This window comes from Aspergillus undulatus (genome assembly GCF_047715775.1).
Source record: "Aspergillus undulatus strain CBS 261.88 unplaced genomic scaffold BDV17scaffold_6, whole genome shotgun sequence".
Lineage (NCBI taxonomy): Eukaryota > Fungi > Ascomycota > Eurotiomycetes > Eurotiales > Aspergillaceae > Aspergillus > Aspergillus undulatus.
The window spans coordinates 261,581-282,954 of NW_027396610.1; the positions used below are offsets into that span (position 1 = coordinate 261,581).

General features: G+C 51.7%; 9 protein-coding genes and 1 non-coding gene across 10 annotated transcripts; 4 read left to right on the top strand and 6 right to left on the bottom strand.

Moving 5' to 3' along the window:
* Positions 1-14: 14 nt before the first annotated feature.
* On the top strand, positions 15-2,025 carry BDV17DRAFT_254300 (RNA polymerase II mediator complex subunit MED27 domain-containing protein). The gene is made up of 3 exons (XM_073756753.1): positions 15-371; positions 441-1,088; positions 1,141-2,025. The coding sequence occupies exons 1-3, from the start codon at positions 228-230 to the stop codon at positions 1,306-1,308; spliced, it is 960 nt and encodes a 319-aa protein (XP_073619200.1). The 5' UTR covers positions 15-227; the 3' UTR covers positions 1,309-2,025.
* On the bottom strand, positions 1,219-3,056 carry BDV17DRAFT_195138 (uncharacterized protein). Its single transcript, XM_073755169.1, has one exon. It carries the CDS (start codon positions 2,717-2,719, stop codon positions 1,334-1,336), a length of 1,386 nt encoding a protein of 461 aa, XP_073619201.1. The 5' UTR covers positions 2,720-3,056; the 3' UTR covers positions 1,219-1,333.
* Positions 3,057-3,805: 749 nt separating this feature from the next.
* On the bottom strand, positions 3,806-5,358 carry BDV17DRAFT_195087 (uncharacterized protein). Its single transcript, XM_073755168.1, has 3 exons — positions 5,106-5,358; positions 4,437-5,027; positions 3,806-4,386 (listed from the first exon to the last, which is right to left on the bottom strand). Exons 1-3 carry the CDS (start codon positions 5,218-5,220, stop codon positions 4,250-4,252), a joined length of 843 nt encoding a protein of 280 aa, XP_073619202.1. The 5' UTR covers positions 5,221-5,358; the 3' UTR covers positions 3,806-4,249.
* On the bottom strand, positions 5,359-6,152 carry BDV17DRAFT_194969 (uncharacterized protein). Its single transcript, XM_073755166.1, has 2 exons — positions 6,138-6,152; positions 5,359-5,958 (listed from the first exon to the last, which is right to left on the bottom strand). Exon 2 carries the CDS (start codon positions 5,806-5,808, stop codon positions 5,497-5,499), a length of 312 nt encoding a protein of 103 aa, XP_073619203.1. The 5' UTR covers positions 5,809-5,958; positions 6,138-6,152; the 3' UTR covers positions 5,359-5,496.
* Positions 5,813-6,663, bottom strand: BDV17DRAFT_254304 (uncharacterized protein). The gene is made up of 2 exons (XM_073756754.1): positions 6,641-6,663; positions 5,813-6,584 (listed from the first exon to the last, which is right to left on the bottom strand). Exon 2 carries the CDS (start codon positions 6,205-6,207, stop codon positions 5,992-5,994), a length of 216 nt encoding a protein of 71 aa, XP_073619204.1. The 5' UTR covers positions 6,208-6,584; positions 6,641-6,663; the 3' UTR covers positions 5,813-5,991.
* Positions 5,813-7,633, bottom strand: BDV17DRAFT_254306 (uncharacterized protein). Its single transcript, XM_073756755.1, has 3 exons — positions 6,641-7,633; positions 6,480-6,584; positions 5,813-6,430 (listed from the first exon to the last, which is right to left on the bottom strand). Exons 1-3 carry the CDS (start codon positions 6,954-6,956, stop codon positions 6,318-6,320), a joined length of 534 nt encoding a protein of 177 aa, XP_073619205.1. The 5' UTR covers positions 6,957-7,633; the 3' UTR covers positions 5,813-6,317.
* A 78-nt stretch (positions 7,634-7,711) lies between these two features.
* BDV17DRAFT_t30 lies at positions 7,712-7,804 on the top strand. Its single transcript has one exon. It is a non-coding gene; the product is annotated as a tRNA-Asp (tRNA).
* Positions 7,805-8,264: 460 nt separating this feature from the next.
* On the bottom strand, positions 8,265-12,878 carry BDV17DRAFT_254309 (DNA-dependent ATPase RAD26). Its single transcript, XM_073756756.1, has 2 exons — positions 11,846-12,878; positions 8,265-11,792 (listed from the first exon to the last, which is right to left on the bottom strand). Exons 1-2 carry the CDS (start codon positions 12,142-12,144, stop codon positions 8,387-8,389), a joined length of 3,705 nt encoding a protein of 1,234 aa, XP_073619206.1. The 5' UTR covers positions 12,145-12,878; the 3' UTR covers positions 8,265-8,386.
* A 922-nt stretch (positions 12,879-13,800) lies between these two features.
* Positions 13,801-16,852, top strand: BDV17DRAFT_287898 (putative protein kinase Yak1; the record flags this gene model as incomplete). Its single annotated transcript, XM_073761259.1, has 8 exons — positions 13,801-14,350; positions 14,412-14,683; positions 14,735-14,934; positions 14,988-15,147; positions 15,202-15,461; positions 15,519-15,638; positions 15,694-16,052; positions 16,107-16,852. 8 exons carry the CDS (start codon positions 13,801-13,803, stop codon positions 16,850-16,852), a joined length of 2,667 nt encoding a protein of 888 aa, XP_073619207.1.
* A 1,654-nt stretch (positions 16,853-18,506) lies between these two features.
* nip1 (translation initiation factor eIF3 core subunit c) lies at positions 18,507-21,231 on the top strand (the record flags this gene model as incomplete). Its single annotated transcript, XM_073759742.1, has 2 exons — positions 18,507-18,852; positions 18,950-21,231. The coding sequence occupies 2 exons, from the start codon at positions 18,507-18,509 to the stop codon at positions 21,229-21,231; spliced, it is 2,628 nt and encodes an 875-aa protein (XP_073619208.1).
* Between the last annotated feature and the right edge of the window lie 143 nt (positions 21,232-21,374).

The window sequence follows — 21,374 nt, forward strand, 5'->3', positions numbered from 1 at the left end:
CGCCATCGCGTCCTTGTTGACCCAACCCCTTGCACAGCTCGGGAGCAATTGACTGACTTTTCCTGTATTTGCGCGCCTGGTCAGGATTATATATACTATTACAGGGACTTTGATTGATTTTCATTCATTCCAACTGGAAACTGCCCACCGGCTCAAAGCTGGCTGTCCTGATACCCAAATTTGAGCCATCGCCATCTGTGAATACCGCTGAATTCACAAACACAAAAATGTCTAACCAGAAAGAGTCCAACCCTAAAGCTGCCCTGGCCACTGCCCCAGAAGATGATGCTGAGCCGATCGATCCTGAACTTCTGGATGAGGAGCTCGGGCTCGTCTCCTCTCTCGCCAAACTTCAGAAGCTGGAAGATATGGTGAGTTATCATTCTCTCCAACTGGCTTAGTCTGTCTCCTCAATTCAACAGCAAGCTCACTACCGATAGATTCATCGACTCCGCACACTGCTTCCTGACCGGTTGTTGGAGCCTATGATACCGATTGTCAACCCCAAGGCTGCGCCAGGCAAGGATGTTCCACCTCAGAAACTGTTCGAGCAGCTCTCAGAGGCTGCGCGTAACGGCGCCAACGAGGTTGCCGAGTTCAAAGCCTTGTGGCGCGGAAAGGAGATGGAAGCTGTCTGGGACCGCATCGACGTTCTGACGTACGAAAACGCTGGCCAACTTTTGCAGTCCAGTGGCATGTGGGAATACGACTATGATAAGATTCTTGAAGAGCTCACGAAGCAGGACTCCATCAGGAAGCAGCAGCTACAGACGGTTAAAGAGGAGCAGGAACGTTCACAGCTTCAGTCGGCGGAGGGAGGTTGGAGAGCACTTGTCGCTAAATACGCACAAGAGATCATCCCTGGAATGCGCGTTCTGCCCACCAAGCAAGAGTCGTCGTTTCTTGTCGTGCTCCAGAAGGTTGGGCTTGCATTCAAGATCTCCGCCGTCAACTCGGGTCAGGACGCGGTTCCTGAGTTCAATGTTTCCAGCAAGTCGCCATCCGGGGAGCCTACTTCGAAGCTCGAAACCGCAGTCTTGGACTGTCTGAACTCTCGTTCAAGAAAGTGGGATATCGCATTCCTCATTGTGAGTCAATTTACACTACTTTCAGGACTATTCAAGAGCTAACAGTCACCAGGAAATGATAAAATCGTATTCCAATCTATCCCAAACGCCATGTACCAAATGCGGCAAAATGCAAGATAACGCAGCAAATCTCCCAACACTCCGACGCGCAAAACCAACAGAATCCCAAACCGAGCCTCAACAACCAACATTCGTAGCCTACCACACCGCATGTGTCTGAAATTGATCAACTTCGCAATGCAAATCTAGTAATAATAAAGCACCCTCCGCCGAACGGGTTTCTGCTTTTCATGAGGTTCATAAAACTTATCATGCTGCAAACCAGCCGGGACCCACTCGCTTCCATACCGATCCCAGTATCTCGTGGGATTCACATGCTCCCAATTATCACAATACTCTACCTTCCTCCAAGTCTCCTTATCTGGAACCGCATACTTCCTCGTCCGGAAATCGTACCGCTCGTCGGGGTCACGTCTCACCCAGCAGAAGACATTGTCGCGCTTTTCTTGGGCGCGGAGTCGCTCGCATTCGTCGCACTTTCGCTTTCGGCAGTCCTTCAAGTGCTCTCTGTTCCATAGCGTCCAGTCTCTTCCTGTCTGTTGGGTCTGATTGGGGCTGCCTTTGGCTCCATCACCGTTTCGGCGCCTACTTGCACCTCTGCCGCGAGTTTTGCCGTTGATGAGTACCTCCATGTCGGAGTCGCAGTCGTAGCCGTGGTTGTCGTTTCTGTAGTTGTGGACATAGGCGCGGCGAGTTCGTGGCGTCCTCTCTTCAACAACGATATCCGCTCTCTTGCCCCAGCCTCTACTTTCGCGTCTGCCGCAGGGTTTGCCGTTGATAACTGCCTCGGTGTCGGAGTCATAGGCGTCGTCATTATTTCCGTGATTGTGGACATGGACAGGGGTGCGCCTAATCCGTGGTCTTCTCTCTTCAACAACGATATCCGCTCTCTTGCCCCAGCCTCTACTTTCGCGTCTGCCGCAGGGTTTGCCGTTGATAACTGCCTCGGTGTCGGAGTCATAGGCGTCGTCATTATTTCCGTGATTGTGGACATGGACAGGGGTGCGCCTAATCCGTGGTCTTCTCTCTTCAACAAAGATATCTGGTCTCTCGTCTCCACCTCTACTTGGGCGTCGGCCACGTAGTCCGCCGTTGACGACCTCCACGTCGGAGTCGTAGGCCTGGTTGTCGTGTTTGTGGTTGCGTGCATAAGCGTGGGCGGGAGCATAGGCGCGGTCATCACCACGACCATAACTATAGGCATGAGCGTGCGCGTACATGTCGGTGGGTGCGGGCTTCGGTGATCTCTCGCGAGCAGGAGGAGAACTGCTCCGCGGACTCCTCTTCTCAACATGAATATCCGGTCCTTTCCCCGTGAGGACGTCAGTGAGGCGCTGGAATGACCTCCAGTGGCGCGGGTTCCCTGGCAGAGGGTCCTTGTGCCAAACTTTGACGTACTCCGGCTTTGCACTGGACTTGCACTTGGGCGTTGGCTTGGGTTTGGGTTGTTCGGGTTGTGGCTGTGGGCGATGTCGATATGGTGGATATGAAGATGGATGTCGATGGGGGTAGGTGTATGCGTGTGTTTCGGCGATGAATGGCCAATATGAATGAGACCAAGGGTAGGGCATGATGGATAGTTCGTCTCGGCAAGAATGATAGAGTGGATGGACGAGGTGTCTGCGATTGGTTGTTAGCAGTACAACGAAACAGTCAGGAGAGGAACTTACAGCACTCGAGGTAAGTGAGTTCAAGACGAGACAGCAGAGACAGGGCAAGAAGAGAATAGGAGCAATGGAATGCTAGAGGTGAAGCAGAGAAGCAGGGAAGCTACGGGACAAGAATCAAGAGACATTTATCTATCTACTCATATACATACCACATCTCTTCTAACAGCTCACGACCTAAAAGATCTGCTTTCTTTCATCCTTCAACTCCCCAGAGGTGAAGCAGCTTTCTTTGGTTCTAAATGTGCACTGTAGCTGTGCACATCTGGAGAGCAATTGCTACTATAGCGGGATTCACGTATATGAAAACATTCTAAGTCTTTTGACCACAACATAAGGTCAAGCTTAATCAAGCTCAAAGAGATATATGCATCCATAACTATCCTTCCAGAGGCAAGCAGTCAAGACCTTAGTAAATATTCAATATACGCATACTCCGTACTGCGCCCTCCTACAATGCTTCATTGAGGCTTAAGCGTAAGATCAGCTCAACCTTGCCTAGCCATAGCCAACTTCTATTCCTAGGTACTGTAGTAATTAGAAAGATGTCCATCTAGATCTAATATCCCCGACACCCTTTACGTAGTGAAAAAACATTGTTGCATCAAAGAGCTAGGCATCACAGTACGCCATCCTCCATATATGCCGCGCACTCCACTCCACACCCACCAGAATAAAGAGGAAGGAATCTGCAGGGCGGATTGCTTATACCATTCTGGTGACATCCGAGCTCCAGATTGTGTGCACAGGTTTATCTCGCATTCAAGCACCTGCATATAACGAAATAAACCGAGCCTGCAATGCATGAATTGAGATTGAATGGATTTTCCTTTCCTTTGTTGTGCATGTTGTAGATACATAAAAGTAGTGTGTCGCCACTCGGGCCTAAAGAAATAACTGCAGGCAGTGCATTATGCATGGCATGGCATGGCCTGCATGTGTCAAGCAAAGCACTTGGAGAACTGGCTAGAACGACATACATGAGGCCTACTACTTAGGGACCATTTTATAGTTATACGCAAAGGTCTGCAATTGTAGTAGTCTATATACAGCCTTCTTATCATCCACCTAAAGCTCTTCATTAATATATCCTTCGAATTTATTATATGTTAGGTTCCTAACAGGAGTAGCCACCCATCTGCAAGCACCTGCAGGGAAAAAGAGCAGAGCAAACCAAAGCGCAACATTTCACCAGAAAGAGTCTTACTAGTAGTTATAGTATGTATGTAAAGCACAAGACGAGACGAGACAGAATAAACAAACGCAAGACGCCATCCCACCCTAATTTCTTATAAGATCAGATCAATCAATCAGTCAACAATCAGTCGCTATTATCGTGACAAAACGAAAGAAACCCGCTCAGCTGCATGCAACATTTTCAGAATGCATAATATGTAATGTGATGTAGTGTAGATGGTCGTGGCCAGGTCAAGGTTAAGTGGAGAAAACGCCGAAAGTGCCGGCAAACCAGGTGAACGAGACGATTGTGAGCAAGCTCATGCCCACGGCCATTTTCAGGCCGAGAGTCTCAACGGATGAGAGCGCGCCGTTGCATGTCGCACAAACGAAGTCTAAAACGGGTCAGTTTTGTATCAAAGACGGAGCGAAGTAAAAGACATACTAGTCAGGTTCTCGTAGGGCTGCGGCGTGTACATTCCGAAGTAGTAGCGGTTTTGCGAGCTCAGCTCACCGGCTTTAGCGGAGTCATCAATGTCTTTGCTGTCATCCCACACGATCAAGGTGTATGTGGCGGTGAGCAATGGAGCCGTAGCGTTGGCGTTGAACTTGCCAGTGTCCCACTTGACTGTTTGAGTCTCCTCGACGCTAACGTTGCTGGCGATGGTGTAGGTGGCATCATTGAGACTGCATGACGCGACAACGTTGATCGCAGAGGGAGTAATAGACAGCGAAGTGTAGTTCCAGACAAACGTGATCTCTTCGTCAATCTTGTAATATGTCGTCGAAGAGGATGCCGGGGTCAACATGGAGATACCGCCGGGAGGAAGGCGAGCGTCCACCGAGGTTGTCTTGTTCGAATGGCTAGTGGTCTTTGTCTCATCGGCGCTCTTGGTCGAAGTAACAGACGCAGTGTTTGTCTCCTCGCTGTCGTCGTCAGAAGAGGATGTCGAAGTGGCCGTTTCGTCCGGTTCGTCGTCCGCTGTGGGGGTAGCACCGGTCGTCGCACTGTCGGCCGCGGTCGTGGTATCTGAGTCTGAATCTGAGTTTGAGTCTGAGTCTATAACAGTCAGTCAACTATTCCTTCGACGCAAACCAGCAATGGGCAGCTAACCATCCTGTCTAGGCAAGAGTTGGGCGGGACTCAGCAGTCCGTCCAGCTGCCATGCGGTCGAAAGCACTGCCAGCAAAAGTAGGCACGCAATCGGGAAAAGTGAAGTGAAACGCATTGTGTATGTATAAGGCTCGATTTCCGTTGGTTTGCCTGTCGAAGAAGCGGGGTCGTCTCGTCGATCCCGGGGGCCTCAGTCTATTTCAACCGAGCCTGGTGTCCACAGCAACGAGTGTTGATAGTCCAGGGTGATAAGCGACAGATGAGTATCGACGAGGGTTGCTACCAATCGAGAATCGGAGACGGGTGGAAAAAAATCAACCGAAGGCGATATGGGAAGACCGACTGTTGCGTTGGCTGTGAAACACGCAGTTGATGTGGTGTTATCGGGGTCTTAGGGGTCTTCAGAGCGAGTGGAGCGGCCAAGAATGAGCGTAAACAAGCGAGCGACTGGGCGATTCGGGCGCAGGGGGAGGTATAATCGGGATGGAGAGGATGCAGAGAAGATCGGAGAGGAGGATGAGAAGATGAGAAATGAATCAGATGCAGGGTGGTGAGGAAAGAGGACGCGAGAGCGGCGATGGCAAGAAAAGAAGAACCGAAACGACCAGAGTCGGCCGATCAGCTGCTTAACCCGTTTGGGCCACTTGTGAGACATTAGAGCTATTTTTGGCCTTAAAGGCCTCAGGCACCAAACGCCCTTCATTTCTAGCTTATTCCAGCCTTATCCTCATTGAATATCACAAGTGTGGTGATCATAGATGTATTATTCTTGTCTTTTATTTAGTATACATGGAGTGTGGCGTCACTCCCCAGCACGCACAATCCAGCGGTTCAGCGACCGCGGTCCGATCAGCTATGCGACCTGTCAGCGGACCACCACTCTATACTATTGCCAATAATTGACATTAACATTATCCCGTCTCGGGTCCAACAATAAGCCAAGTATCCGGCAATCGATTCCCAACATCATCTTCAGTAAATTTTGCAAACGGATGACACGAATATAAATCATGAAACAGGGTGGGCCGTTACACTTCGTCTCAGACCCAGGCACGCCCAGACAGGGACGGCCGGAGGATACCCATGGCAGGACAGCGGCCATAACCACGGCTGTTCAAACTCTATAATTCATCAAGCTCGCCACGCGCGTCATGGACTCGGAGTTTCGAGCGGATATACGGGATGTGGCGAGATGTCATAATACGGTTCCATTCATGCAGCGGACTCGGTCAGGAGCTTCACCTCGCTGCAGGAGGAGGGGTACTGGGGCGAGTAGTAGCGGTAGATATAGAAGAGCTGGGGGGCGTTGTGCCACCAGTCGCAGACTTGGGAAGGAATTAGCTTGAGTCCAAGGGATAGTGGTGAGAGCCTTACCTAGCCATCCACCGAAGCCGTTCTGAGCAGACCATTGCAGGCCGGTGCTGTTGGCAGAGAAACCCTCCTCGCCTTCTCCAGCGTTGATCTCAACGAATTGCCATGCTGGAAACTGTCAGTTCGGACAAAGTCACTTGGGTATGGTAGTTCAGAGAACTCACCAGCATAGTTGGTCACGTAGTGAGGAGACAAGCCCCAAGGGAAGTCACTGCCATAGTCGAACAGGACCCGAGTGCCGTTAAAGTAGGCAGTGCTTGCAGTCTCAACATCAGATGTGAGGACGGCATCGTTGAGCCCAGCGCCCGTGTGGTAGCCGTAGACATAGAGATCGTTGTGGGCAGGGTTCCCAGCGCCAGAGGTCTTGAGGTAGAACTTCTCGGGCGTTGAACTGCTGGCCTGGCGACCGACGTGGAATGGTTTGGCGGCGGCGGCAGCAGAAGCGCCGATCAAGAGCGAAAGTGTGCTGAGGAACTTCATCTTAGCGAGTGTTGACGATACGATAAACAAACAAACTGGCTGGAATCGAATAAGCCCAAAGAATGTGTTGACTGCTTTTTATCACGGGAAGAATGACTCGAAGGCGAGGAGGAATAGCTTCTTTAACAATGAACAATCAGGGGAAGTGGCAAATAATGGTAACCATGTCAGACTGGACCGCATCAAGAGAACCGCCAGCAGCGAGTGGAAAGATGAGCAGCTCCGAAATCTTAAACTCGAACTCATCCAGGGAAATCGAGCTGTTTTGTGGAGTTAAGAGGCAAACTGAGACATCTCCTGCACAGATCCTGGCATCAACACCAGCAAGGGCCGATCTCTCGCCAGTTCAAAGGATGCCGTGCTTTCCATGGTCACATCGTCCACAAATGGTCCGAACTCGGGCATTTGGTGGTGGAGCGCGAGAAGAGCTGAGGATGATCACAAGGTCCACTACTTTTTGATAAAGATGCGCATGTTACTGTTTGGTTCTTTTGACTGCGACTGGGATGTGCTCAACTGGGTATGCTCAAGGTGTGGAGTTGACAGTGGTCAAATGTGAACAATATTGAAGTATCTCGTGAGAAAGGTCTCTGCTCAAAACGAAGGATCTTGACCACCAGACAAGTGTTTTTGCAACTAATTTAGCCCCATCTTAGCAGCATAGATGGAGATCAGACCCAATTTCTTGTCTAAGCGTAGCCACAGCTGGCTTGCTGTAACATATAAGCAAAGGTTATAAAAAAAACAGTAACAATTCCTCGATGGTCTAACGGTCATGATTTCCGCTTGTCACGCCTCAGTATGACGAACAAGCGCGGGAGACCTGGGTTCGACTCCCAGTCGGGGAGGATTTTTGTTCTTGTGTTCCTTGTTAGTTTTGTTTAATTCTCTATTTTTCTGCTTCATCATGCCAATTGTAGGCTTGTTGGTTGTTCATGGGAGTGCTTATTTACACACATATGTCATCAACTTGCTTTAGATATCTGTTACTCCGCGACGTGTCAGCAACCCGTGGGTCACCTGAATATCATGATCTTTGTGAAACAATAATTGAGGACCAAACCATCAATGAGAACGTCAATGTAATTGACATCATGAATTAGGATCGACATCTTTTGTTGGGTCTCAGTGTTTTCACTGTCCTTCAGACTACCCAATTTTGTTGCCTTGATGGTTTGTGGATCAGAGGATCGTAATCGCATCGGCGTCGGATGTAGGCCCGAAAGCATAATATATATTTAGAGCTGTGACGTTTTGGCATTGACATCGGGCTTCATCATTATTGTTGGGGGTGAGAGGTACATACAGAGTAAAATCACCTGCATTATATGTTGTATTGGAAAGACTGCTAGTATATATATATTATCACACAGAGGAAACCTATTCGTAGTACATAGCTCTAGATCATAACCATAAACTTCGAAAATGAATCACCGACCTCGGACATACTCAGCCTTAAGCGACCACTTCCCCCGCCCGTTCCGGCCACCCTTATCCAGCACCGCAATCTGCTTCAGCATCTCCTTGAACTCAGCTGACCGCTGCGGCGTATTGCAGTAGCGATTGAAATGATCGATCAGATTCTGGGTATACACCGAGCCGCCATGAGACGTGATGAAGTCCCGGATCATGGTGATGAAGTCCTTCCCGCTGGGATTGAGATCGTTGGAGGCGCCAGGGGCTGGACTGCTCGTTGCGCTACGGGATCGGGATGAGGGCGTTGCCGTCCGAGGACCGCCGGATCCGGATGAAAGGTTCGCGAGGATACTCGCTGATGAGGGCCCCGCCAGCGCGCGTCTAGCCGTGCTGCCCCGGCCGCCGACGCCGAATGGTCCGCGTATGGGATTGGGGACCAGCGATTCCTCTGGCCTTCCCGCGACGCCGAATTGGCCAGTCCAGGTGGGTGTTCCGATTGGGACGGATCTAGCTGCTTCGCCTGCACGACGGAGTTGCTCGGCTGCTTCGGCGGCGACGCGTTTCGCCTCGGCTTCGATGATTTTGGGGTCTGCGCGGACGACGCGCTTGCCGTTGACGATTTGGTCGTGTTCCAGCGCTGAGTGGACTCCTGAGCGTGTGAATATGCCTTTCATTATGCGGGATTCGGAGTTTGTGCCGCTTGAGCCTTCTTCGCCGGAGGTCTTTGTGGGCTGTTCGGGCTCGCCTTGGAATTGTTCGATTGATGAAACGCCGGTTACTTTCCTGATGTCTCTGTTTTCCGCCTGTACGTTGCGCTGATGGTCATTCGCTCTAGCGTTCTGGTGGGTTGTTGCGGCGGCGTTGTAGTCTTCGTTCTCTCCGTAGGTGACTTCGGCTTCTTTGAAGATTTTGCTCGTTTCTGTCGGGCCTTGGTCCTCCTCACCTAGGGCAAAGAGGTCGTGTAGGTCGCTAAGTTGGAATGTTTGGCGCTGCTTGGGATCTTTCAGGATCTTATTCGTGAGGAATTGTTTGAAGATCTGACGATGGTAGATCTTCTCCTCGATCGTTCCGGCCGTCATTAGTCGGTAGATGGTGACATCGCGCTTTTGACCTAACCTCCATGCACGCTCTCGGGCCTGGACGTCTGTGGATGGATTCCAATCGGGGTCGTAGATAATAACTCGATCCGCGCCGGTAAGATTGACACCTAGGCCTCCCACTTTCGTGGTAAGAAGGAAGACATGTAAGTCTGGATCCTTGTTGAACTCATCAACCATAGTTTGTCGGTGCTGAATAGGCGTGGTGCCGTCCATACGACGATAATTGAACCCAGACAGAGACTTGACGAATTTCTCCAAGATATCGAGCATGATTCGATGTTGCGCGAACAGGAGTGTCTTGTGGCCCGTATCCTTCCATAGCTCCAGCAGCGATTTGACTACCTGCATCTTCCCCGACTTTGTAGGGTTACCATAGTTTGCCTTGGTGTATAGCAGTTTATGACTTTGAAGATCTGGGTGGTTGCAGATTTTTCTGAGAATGTCGACTCCGTAGAGGACTTGCCTTCGACCTCTTAAGATCGACTGCATCTCTTCTGAGCCCAGAAAAGCCATGTATGCCTGGCGCTGCGGTTTCGTGAGTTTGCAAAAGAGGACCTGCTCGCTTTTTTTCGGTAAATCGGCCGCCACGTCAATCTTGAAACGTTGTAGGAGGTAAGGACTTATTGCGTCCTTGAGCGTCTCTGCACATTTGGCCGCTGTTTGCACTTGCAGATTCGAGGCATTTGCATAACCTCCCTGTCTGATGGGAAATTCGAATTGATTCCGGAAGTTCACCAGCGTGCCGAGACGCATGGGGAAAATGAAATCGAACAGCGACCAGAGTTCTGTCAGATTGTTCTGCATCGGCGTTCCTGAAAGAATAATCCGGTGCGGGGTCCTGAGCTCTTTACAGTGTATGGTAATGGAGGTGTTCGGATTGCGAATTTTGTGGCCCTCGTCGAGAATGGCACCGCCCCATTCAACTGGAATTAGCAGAGAAGCGTAGCTCTGCAATCCGGAGTAAGTGGTAACCAGCACATGACCCTCCTCGATTACTCGTTTGACGACCTTTCGCGCCGCCTTTAGGCCACTACTAGAGCCGCTAGAACCGTAACTTCCTGAGATAAGCGCATCCTCACGGCTACTTTCGTTTTTGATGTTGACCATGCCGCTGCCGGACGTATGCAGGATAGAAACACGGAATGGAGGCCACCAGCGATGGAACTCATTGACCCATTGTTTCATTACTGTTGCCGGGCAGACAACGACGATGGGCTTTGTCAACTTCTTGCTGTAATGGAGCCCCGCCAGAAACGCAATGGCTTGTATCGTTTTTCCCAAACCCATCTCGTCACCGATGATTCCTCCTACTTGTTGCTGATGCAGCTCCCACATCCATTGTACCCCGGTTTTCTGATAGTCGAATAACAGTGCATGGGTGTCACCCGGGAGACGATATTCGTTATCCAGGCATAAGTCCGGCTTAGTAGGATGGGGCATGAACCACTCTTCCTCTTCAGGAGCCTGAGCATCTAATCCATCTATAGGTTCGGCATCTGGTTGTTGAGACTGCCGAGCAGCTTTCCGAGCAGCGCTTCTGCGCGTAACCCAATGCTGAAGCCGAGACTGGTATATCTTTTCGTTACCATCATCCAAGCCACTTAAGTCTTCCACCCCATCCTTGACATTCGAGTTCTTCGCAGTAATCGGTTTCTCCTCGGTCAGAAAGTCATTATCGTCCTCAGATGAAGATTCCTGCGCTTCTGATTCGACGTAGCTCGCTGAAGCGTCTTGATCCTCGGATACTTGGCCATCAGAAGGCGTTTCGCGGTCCATACCCTCGTCTTCTGTTATTTTGACAGACACCGTGCTCGGTCGAGACTTCTTTTCCAGCTTTCTCCTCTTAGCTGAACGCTCGACAACCGGCTCTTCAGAAACACTTGATCCACTCGGTTCGTCGAATCCGAAGCCAGGACGCACTAGGTTTCGATGAGAAACGGCCGATCGTGTCTTCACCTGCTCCAGAGCTTCCTGCTCATCGCGCTCATCCTCTGCATCAATAAGCGCATCCTGGAGGCTGGCCAAAGGTCCTGAATTCGAGCCCGCGCCCATCCGTGAGAACGGTGTAATCTTGCCTGTTCTGATGAGGTAGTCGCGGCGAGATTCATTCGGCATTCTCCCTGTGCCAGTCGCCTCCATATTTGTCTCCTGCTCCTGGCGTCTGTCGTCGATGCGCTGTTGGATATCTTTGAGATCAGTAGCAAGCGCGTCATTGCGCTCTTCCAACTTTGCGAGATCATTTTGCAAGCGCACTCGGCCTGACGTGCCAACTGGTTGTGCAAGACGTTGGTGCAATCGCAAGATTTGCGATTCGAGTTTCCTGAGGAATACAATAAGCTTAAATCATCTACTGGACTGAGACGGAGATCATACTCTTTTTCGAGCTTCGTCTTCTCTAGCCTTTTGTTGTCGCGTTCATCGGCCTGCTCCATGAGCAGCCTGTCGGCTTGGCGCGTGATGTCTCGTTCCAGAGTGTCCTGATCGCGAATATCCGCGTGAAGCTCTCTCAACCTGCTGGCTTCATCTGTAGCTCCGGGGTTATCTTGTTCTGGTGATGGTTGCTCTGCAGGCGGAGAAACGTCGGAAGCCTGGGGGTTAGCGTCTTGCGCCACGCTCTCTGAAGGAGGTTCCTCAACGGAGTCATCGTGCTCGTTCTTTACAATGGGACCCATGATGTAAGGATTCTAATAGTGGATCACTTGATTCCTGATTAAACGAGTGGTATTGAGCTACAAGAGACGGCCGGGAGTGAATGAAGGAGGCGGCGAATCAGCACAATATCGGCACTCCACAGTCGGCCGCATGCAATAAATTTGAAAGAGAGAGCAGCATGATGAGATGAAGCTGCCATGAGTCCCGATTCAAAGCTTTTCTTGCTCGATGATCGGCGGTCGTCAGTGTAAGGTAACCTCTCAGTGTCAGTGACGGTAGCCTGCCCTCCACCGCCTTCAGCAGGCGACATAATATTAGTCATCACTCCATGCGCTGGGCACCGTGGACAGCCTCCCACGTCACATCAGACTATACTCGGCGCAACGGATTGCGACCAGGAATGGCTGTGCACTACCTGTGAATTGATCTTGATGCGGCGAATCGTTCGAAGTGATGATCAAAGTGACTTGAAAATTTCTGCGAGAGAGTAAGATTGCATCTCGAGGTTGCATGTACGGAGTCCTCACAACAGTACGTACTTTTTTCGATAATCGGAGACTTGGAAGTTAGCAGACAGTGGCCAGACCTGCTTTAGCGCCACCTCCAGCTTCTGTTTGGAGCCGGATTCGACAGGAAATATGCCGGAGGAGGATGAGAGTTCGCTTCCATACCCGAGCTGAGCCTGAGCTATTGGACCTTATTGGAACCATAGACGCGCATTGGGTACCAATGACGCCTCAAGGGGCAGCTGAACGTATACAGAGAGCGTAGACGGGATCGCCCAAGAGGCTGGGTAGAGGGGCCAAGCGACGGACAAGCACATTAATCTTGGGTCATTTTCATTTGTAGTAAGACATACACTTACGGCAGCTCGCCGCCGGTCGCGATATTAATTTTGTGCGATCTGAGGTTGGCAATAATATCGTTAATACAACCCTGCCTCCAGCTGTTCCTCCTCTCTTCACGCATTCATTGGACTTCACCCACACCACGAGTACAAGTCGATAGGAAAAGAAGTGAAATCGAGATCAGCAACAAGGCCGTCGGAGAAGAGACCTATTACAGCGAGTCTGGCCGCCGTGAGCTGGCACCATTCTCTCAATAATACCTAACAACCATCAGCAGCCTGAGGCCTCCAGATTCCAACATCACGTCTGTCTGTCTCCGCCTCCACGAACGTCCTCGTCTCTCTCTTTCCCTCGCTTCCCCTCTCCTCCGGTTCCTCATCTCAGCCCCTTCCAATCAGTGCCGTTCCTCTGCGTGTGAGCCGTCTGTCTGGACTTCCCGTTGTCTCCGGGACTTCCTGCAGTCGACATTCTTCACCTTCCAGCCGACCTCCCCAGCCCCTGCTGAGGCCTGGGATTGTGGATTGCGACCGCCCTTCTCGTGTCCCTCACCAATCCATATCTGGTGATCCTCTCGCTGAACTGCATATTAATCTCTCGAGGATAATGAGGTACGACTCAGTCTAGAATAAACGCCAATTCCTTCACTCTGCCTTCGACATTTCGCAGCGTGCCATATCGCTCGCCCGCGTCCCGTCCGTGTCCCACCCCCACTGCTATCTAACCCCGATCGCAGTGCATGTGCGCTGTCGAACCTTCCCAGGCGATCGTCCCTCAACTTCGGCCAAATTACTCACGATTGCCTGCGCCTGTCGCAGAGACTAGGCAAGGATGGATTCCCAGTGGCAGCCGTATAAAGAACCGCTGGTGGGACGTCCTGCGCAGTTCAACAACAACGGCTTGACGTCGAACCCGAATCCCCAGCACCTGCCCTCGAACTACAGCAACCAACCACAAGCATCGCAGGCCCCCGCAGGCTACACCTACGAGCCTTTCCAGTCCCCCGGAATTGTTGCCAAACCTCCTTCGTCCAAAACGGTTTCCATGGCGTCGTCCCCAACAGCGACACCACATACCCGGGATTATGGTGCGGATCCGGATACGGCCATGGAGGACGCGGATCCGTATAACCGATCCAAGTACCCTTCGAGGGCCAACCATTCGAGCCGGCCGTCTTCGCAGTACTTCCCGACCGAGGGATCAACTGCTGCCCGCAGGTACTCGCCGATGAACGTTTTGTCGCCAACTTTGCCCTACAACTCAAGCCCGGGAAAGTCTAGCAATTCCTATGTATTTCCACCCGCGACGCATCCGTCTCGACAGTCGCCCACAAGGTCGGCGAACTACTCTTCTCCTCCTCAACCTTTCCAGTCGCCTCCTTGTAAGTCCTCTATTGCGATCATCAGTTTGCGGTTTCCAGAGTGGCTAACCCTGGATCGCAGCATCAGCAGGGTCGCGTCCGCCGAGATTACCTCCCCTCCAGCATACCGACATGAGCCCCGATCAATTCTTTGCGCCGTCATCAGGACCGCAACTGAGTTCGCCGTTTGCACAGGAAGGAGGGTCTCCCCGTCCAGTCGGTGGACCTGTCCAGCAACCAGGTCGAGGTCCAGTACCAAAATTCCAGAAGTTCAAGTCGGTTCAGGAGCTTCAGCCTCGCATTCACGCCCAACCTGCGTATCGGCGTGCAAATCCGGAGGGCGGTTTCATTAGTGTAAGCACCATGTCGAATAATTTCGTTTGCTCTGAATCTGACACCCAGTAGCCACTCCAGGCGTTAACCAACCATCTTCCGGCGACCTACCGGATATGCAACCCGAATTTCCACTACGAATCGTCGAGGAATCCACGCCGTGTTCTCACAAAACCCAGCAAAGGCGTCAAAAACGACGGGTTCGATAACGAAGATAGCGACTACATCCTATATGTCAACGATATCTTAGGAAGTGAAGAAGCAGGGCACAAGTCAGTTTCTTTCTGCCCAAATGATGTTTCCATTCGGCTGATGCATTGTTCAGGAACCGCTATCTCATTCTTGACGTACTCGGTCAGGGAACCTTTGGGCAGGTTGTTAAATGTCAGAATCTGAAGACGCAGGAGGTTGTTGCCGTCAAGGTAATCAAAAACAAGACGGCCTACTTCAACCAGAGTATGATGGAGGTTTCCGTTTTGGATTTGGTAAGCCTTCAATATAAACATGCCATGGACTTCTACTCACCCCCATGGCAATAGCTCAACAGCAGATACGACAAGAACGACGACCACCATCTCCTCCGGCTCAAAGACACGTTCATACATCGCCAGCATCTTTGTTTGGCATTCGAGTTACTCAGCGTCAACCTTTACGAATTGATCAAGCAGAACCAGTTCCGAGGTCTAAGCACCACGCTTGTTCGTGTTTTCGCACAGCAACTGCTGAATGCGTTGAGCCTTTTAAATAAAGCGCACTTGATCCATTGCGATCTTAAGCCAGAGAATATTCTCCTCAAAAAGTTAGTTTGAAACCCTCCCTGTTGTTGCGGTCAGCAAATTAATGGTTTCGTCTACAGTCTCGAAAGTCCAATCATCAAAGTTATTGATTTCGGATCTGCTTGCGATGAAAGACAAACTGTTTACACATACATCCAGTCTAGATTTTACCGCTCACCAGAAGTGCTTCTCGGTTTACCGTATGCGACCCGTGCAGTCCATCGTTACCAGATTCTAGTGCTAATCTTGTTCCAGGTATTCATCTGCCATTGATATGTGGTCTCTCGGATGTATTGTCGTCGAGCTATTCCTGGGTTTGCCGTTGTTCCCCGGCTCTTCAGAATACAATCAGGTGTGCCGGATCGTGGAGATGCTAGGGCTACCGCCAACCTGGATGTTGGAGATGGGGAAACAGTCCGGCGAGTTCTTTGAGAAGACTCAGGACGAATTTGGACGAAAGAGTTACCGTCTCAAAAGCCTAGAGCAGTACTCTAGGGAGCACAACACGAAAGAGCAGCCTAGCAAGAAGTACTTCCAGGCGTCGACGTTGGAAGAAATCATCCGGAGCTACCCAATGCCGAGGAAGAACATGAAGCAAGCAGAGATCGAGAGAGGTAAGAGCTTTCTCATAGGTTGTTCTTCTCATTGTCACTAATGTCGCCCTACAGAGGTCAATAACAGAGTTTCTTTCATTGACTTTGTCCGCGGTCTCCTGTCGATCAACCCGCTTGAGCGCTGGTCGCCTCAACAAGCCAAACTGCATCCCTTCATCACGCAACAGAAATTCACCGGGCCGTTCGTGCCCCCAATGAACCTGAAGTACTCTTCGCTCAACAAGACTCTTCCACCCGGCATCCAGCAACAACAGCAAGCAGAAGCCGCCAGCAAGCAAAGAGCGGCACATGCTCAATCTGCCGCACAAAGCGCGTACTCAATGCAGATGAACCAATACCACCCGCCCGCCCATGCACAGGCGCCGCCACCCATGTACACCGGAATGTACGCAGGGCATCAACAAGCTCCTCCGCCCTACCCAACGCAGCCACCGGCGTACGGTCACCAAATGAACCTCATGCCGGGTCAAATGCCTCAAACACAATACGGGCCTTCTCAAAGCCTCTACGCGCAGGCAACAACGAGGGCTGGCCGTCAACGCGCCTCGACCATGGATCCTCAGGGAGTTCCACCCACCATTCAACGAGTTGCAAGCCACCTCGATCCCAACGCGCCGATTCGGCTTCAACCAAGTCCGGCCTACTATCCGCCACCTGCCGATGGATATGTTGATCCCAACGCTGCAAACCAAAGACGACGAGGCAGCCGTGTTGGGGGAACCCGAAACAGAGACTTTATCCGCACTCTCGAGGATGGCGTCTTGGGCGATGGCTACATGGGCCAAAATCAATGGCATTAGGCAGGATATGAAGGTTGCGCAAGACTCACGTATTAGGTATTTTCTCTTTTCTTGGGCACGAGCATGCTCCGTATGCGTTATTCGCAGATGCTGCCAACGCAAACTGGCTCCAAATTGCCACCATATTCTGGCTTCTGGATTCGCTTGAACATGTCCCATTCCTTTGTACCTTGACCTCGCTACCAGCCGGGCTGCCATATCACTTATCGCTGCTCATCGACTCGTGCCCGAGGACCCTGGTCGAAGGGATCTGACCGAGTCCAGGTCACTCGCATAAACAAGGGGTAAACCTTAGTGATGATGAGCAGATCGCTTATCCGCTGGTACTTGGCGAACTTGAAGGCTCATTTGGTGGCTTAAGAGGCTCCTTATTGCCTTAGCACCCGGGTGCTGATGGGCATCCGTGGCCATCCACCTACCCCAGGTATACGTACGCGTTACTCTCGGCATAACCAGGCTGTGTTGGGAAGAGCGTTGATTCATTTCCCTTCCATGTTACATTTATCCTCCCATTCTTCTTCTCTTCTTGCTTTCCATTTCAACAGCATTGCGGCTGCCCACTGTATGTGTTCTACGTCATGCATTGTTTGATTGCTCCTCTCGCGTTACTCTCCATTATCATCAAGGGGGCAGCATCACTATAGCTTGGATACTCAGGCCTAAAATGCCAGTTATGCCAAAGATCACCTTCCCGGTCATTTGGGACTTCTCATCTTTGAATCGTTGACTCAGGCAAGCCAAGCTGCTGTCAGGTACCGGCAATCAATCCATGCGGTGACCGTTTGGGTCCGGATTAGCCTGGTAGCCATGCTCTAGATTCGCTATGAAGCCTCTGATTCTCCTGAAAAGTATCTTTGCAGCCCTGACTGGCCATTCATGCCCTAGCTTCACTAGTTATCTCTGATTGAACGCACATTTGGGATTCCCCTTCTTTGCTAGCGAGCGTCCTTCACTCGTGAAATTTATATATTGCATTAGTAGCATGCCGATGTTTGTTATAGATGTGAATGATTGATTGGATGGCGATAATGACTAGGCTTGCTGTCTCGAGGTCTTGAATGTATTCACACCTGGCGATGAGATATATATATTTTGAGTCACCGTTTCAGCAGAACTGTCTGAATCAATGAATCACCTGAAACCATGAATTTTAGTTCGAGCCTCAGGCTCTTCATCAGGGCCGAGAATTGTCCTAAGGTTGCTATGAATCATCTACCCAAGGTCATTCATTTACTGGAAGTATGCTCAGCAATGAGAATGGATGCCCGGGTGATATACGGTACTTGTGGCCTGGCGGTTAAATACCCCAACCCTCCCGCATGAACGGTCGAAACACAGCCGACACCCCAAGAAGTACTCGATGTTCCGAATGCAATCGCAAAGTCAAAAACCGATCAAAGCTTCAACTGTCGACGCCGCTATACCAGCAGCAACAACATCACGTGATAAATACCAAAAGCGGTTAGCCCCGGGCGCGGTCTCGCTTAGAGGAAATTTGTGTGGCACGCCGCCCAAGGCAACATTGCGGGCAAAGAACCTGGAATTTCTAGACACGGTCACCACCGATATCGACGCCGATACCCTCCTTCCCGTGAAAGTCGTCGACAGGTCCATTGACAGGTCCACACCCAAGACTCGCATACCCACCGCAACCATGTCGCGCTTTTTCTACGGCAACGACAGCGACAGCGACAGCAGCGGCTCCGACGAGGAGGAGCTCTACAGCGACGAGGAGGTCGAGAAGTCCGAGGAGGAGAGCAGCGAGGAGGAATCCGGTGCTTCTGATGAGTCGGAGGAGGAGTCCTCTGAGGATGAGGACGCCGGGAAGACCGGTGCGAACCGGTTCATGAGGGACGCGAGTGAGAGTGAGGAGAGTGAGGATGAGGAGACGGTGACGATTGTGAAGAGTGCGAAGGATAAGCGGTTGGAGGAGCTGGAGGCAACGATTAAGTTGATTGATAATGCTCAGAAGATCAATGATTGGGCGGTTATTTCGGCTGGTGCGTGGACTTTCTCTTTTCCAGATGGTGTTGATGGATTGTTGAGGGGTGAAGCATGGTTTGAATGAATGGGTGATACTGACAATGTGTGGTGTAGAGTTCGACAAGTTGAACCGCCAGATCGTCAAGGTCGTTCAGTCCGGCCCTGTTCCGAAGATCTATGTCAAGACCGTTGCCGACCTCGAGGATTTCGTCAACGAGACCGTCTCCAAGCAGAAGTCGTCAAACAAGAAGATGAACGCCAGCAACGCCAAGGGTTTCAACGCCATCAAGCAGAAGATCAAGAAGAACAACAAGGAGTATGCTACGCAAGTTGACAAATACCGGGCAGACAAGGACGGCTTCATGGACGAGGAGGCCGAGGAGGAGAAGAAGAAGCCCGCCGCTCTTCCTTCCCGCCCTAAAAAGGTGGACCAGTACGTTGAGGCTCCTGCTACCGTTGGAGACGACGACGGCTTCGCTACCGTCGGCCGTGGCGGAAAGACCCTTCAGTACACCCCCGAGAGCATCCTCAAGCACCTCCGCGTTATCGTCGAGTCGCGAGGAAAGAAGAACACCGACCGTCTTGAGCAGATCCGGACTATGGAGAAGCTCCTGGAGGTCGCTCAGACTCCTTACCAGCGCATCCGTGTTTACCTTACCCTTATCTCTACCCGCTTCGATCTCACGACTACCTCTACCGCTGCCTACATGAGCGTCGAGCAGTGGAAGGCTGCTGCCCAGGAATTTGCCACCCTGCTTTCGGTTCTCGAGAAAGAAAACAACTACGTTGTCAACGAGGGTGCCGAAGAATGGGAGGACGACGAGAAGCAGCCCCAACTCGAGGCTAATGAGACTTTCTACATCCCTGGAAGCATCGTTTCGTACGTCGAGCGATTGGATGACGAGCTCACCCGGTCTCTGCAACATATCGATCCCCACACCGCCGAGTACATCGACCGTCTGAGTGATGAGAAGGACCTGTACACCAACCTCGTCCGGACTCAGATCTACGTTGAGGGCCTCTCAAAGACAAAGACAAATGAGCGCCAGGGGAAGATCGACCAACACCAGCGCCAGGACAGCCTTAACCGCGTGGTCATGCGAAGACTGGAGCACATCTACTTCAAGCCTTCTCAGGTCATCACAATCCTTGAAGACGGCACGGATAAGGCTCTCCCCTCCAGCCTTGAGACCTCTATCACAACTCGCGGCAGCACCAGTGATGCTGAGACTCTTGTCCAGACACTATGCAACTACCTCTTCAAGAACAGCGACGGTATCCTCCGGGCACGGGCGATGCTGGCTCAAATCTACTTCCTCGCCCTTCACGACCAGTACTACCGCGCTCGCGACTTGATGCTCATGTCCCACTTGTCCGAGAACATTGCCAACTTCGACGTCAGCTCTCAGATCCTCTTCAACAGGACGCTGGTCCAGATCGGTCTGTGTGCCTTCCGTGCCGGTCTCATCTACGAGGCCCAGAACACCCTCTCCGAGATCTGTGGCAGCGGTCGCCAGAAGGAGCTCCTCGCCCAGGGTATCATCCTCCAGCGCTACTCCACCGTCTCACCCGAACAAGAGCGTCTCGAGCGTCAACGCCAACTTCCCTTCCACATGCACATCAACCTCGAACTGCTCGAATGTATCTACCTCACCTCTAGCATGTTCCTCGAGGTGCCCCTGATGGCGCAGACATCTTCCTCCCCCGAGATGAAGCGTCGCGTCATCTCCAAGACCTTCCGCCGCATGCTCGACTACAACGAGCGCCAGGTCTTCACCGGCCCCGCCGAGAACACCCGCGACGGCGTCATCATGAGCGCCAAGTTCCTCGCCGCCGGCGACTGGAAGAAGGCCGCGGAGATGCTCAACTCCATCAAGATCTGGGACCTCATGCCCCAACCCGACAAGATCAAGGAGATGCTCGCCGCCCAGATCCAGGAGGAGGGCCTCCGCACCTACCTCTTCACCTACGCCCCCTTCTACGACAGCCTCTCCATCTCCACGCTCTCCACCATGTTCGAGCTGCCCCAGAAGAAGATCGCCGCTATCATCTCCCGCATGATCTCGCATGAGGAACTCGGCGCCGCGCTGGACCAGGTCAACGACGCCATCGTCTTCCGCAAGGGCGTCGAGCTCTCCCGCCTCCAGTCCCAGATCGTCACTCTCGCAGACAAGTCTATGAACCTCCTCGAGGCTAACGAGAAGACTCTCGAGCAGCGGACGCAGGGCATGGCTAATGCCTTCCAGCGCGACCAGGGGCCTGGTGCTCGTGGCGGCCGTGGGCCGAGGGGCGGTGGCCAGGGTGCCCGTGGTCCCAGATTACCTGGTGGACAGCAGCGCCGGCCTGGTGGGCAGCAGTTCGGTGGTGGTGCATTGGGTGGAGCGATCAAGGCATAAATAAAATAAGGTTGTTTTGTAATGGCATGTATTTTCCTTTTCTTTTTATCTCATGGTCTAATGTTCTTATTGAATATGATACTTATGATCATTTATTCTCCTTGATTCTTTTGTATGGTTACTAGAGGAACCATGTTCATTCT

Excerpts from the sequence above, each read along its gene's own strand:
- BDV17DRAFT_254300 (XM_073756753.1), top strand. The coding sequence starts at position 228 with ATGTCTAACCAGAAAGAGTCCAACCCTAAAGCTGCCCTGGCCACTGCC. Across the intron at positions 372-440 it reads TTCAGAAGCTGGAAGATATG|ATTCATCGACTCCGCACACT; the intron begins GTGAGTTATCAT and ends CACTACCGATAG. Across the intron at positions 1,089-1,140 it reads GGGATATCGCATTCCTCATT|GAAATGATAAAATCGTATTC; the intron begins GTGAGTCAATTT and ends AACAGTCACCAG.
- BDV17DRAFT_195138 (XM_073755169.1), bottom strand. The coding sequence starts at position 2,719 with ATGCCCTACCCTTGGTCTCATTCATATTGGCCATTCATCGCCGAAACA.
- BDV17DRAFT_195087 (XM_073755168.1), bottom strand. The coding sequence starts at position 5,220 with ATGCGTTTCACTTCACTTTTCCCGATTGCGTGCCTACTTTTGCTGGCA. Across the intron at positions 5,028-5,105 it reads ACTCTTGCCTAGACAGGATG|ACTCAGATACCACGACCGCG; the intron begins GTTAGCTGCCCA and ends ACTCAGATTCAG. Across the intron at positions 4,387-4,436 it reads GCCCTACGAGAACCTGACTA|ACTTCGTTTGTGCGACATGC; the intron begins GTATGTCTTTTA and ends GACCCGTTTTAG.
- BDV17DRAFT_194969 (XM_073755166.1), bottom strand. The coding sequence starts at position 5,808 with ATGAAGGGCGTTTGGTGCCTGAGGCCTTTAAGGCCAAAAATAGCTCTA.
- BDV17DRAFT_254304 (XM_073756754.1), bottom strand. The coding sequence starts at position 6,207 with ATGGCCGCTGTCCTGCCATGGGTATCCTCCGGCCGTCCCTGTCTGGGC.
- BDV17DRAFT_254306 (XM_073756755.1), bottom strand. The coding sequence starts at position 6,956 with ATGAAGTTCCTCAGCACACTTTCGCTCTTGATCGGCGCTTCTGCTGCC. Across the intron at positions 6,585-6,640 it reads CTACGTGACCAACTATGCTG|CATGGCAATTCGTTGAGATC; the intron begins GTGAGTTCTCTG and ends GACAGTTTCCAG. Across the intron at positions 6,431-6,479 it reads CGGCTTCGGTGGATGGCTAG|TCTGCGACTGGTGGCACAAC; the intron begins GTAAGGCTCTCA and ends TTCCTTCCCAAG.
- BDV17DRAFT_254309 (XM_073756756.1), bottom strand. The coding sequence starts at position 12,144 with ATGGGTCCCATTGTAAAGAACGAGCACGATGACTCCGTTGAGGAACCT. Across the intron at positions 11,793-11,845 it reads AAGACGAAGCTCGAAAAAGA|GAAACTCGAATCGCAAATCT; the intron begins GTATGATCTCCG and ends TGTATTCCTCAG.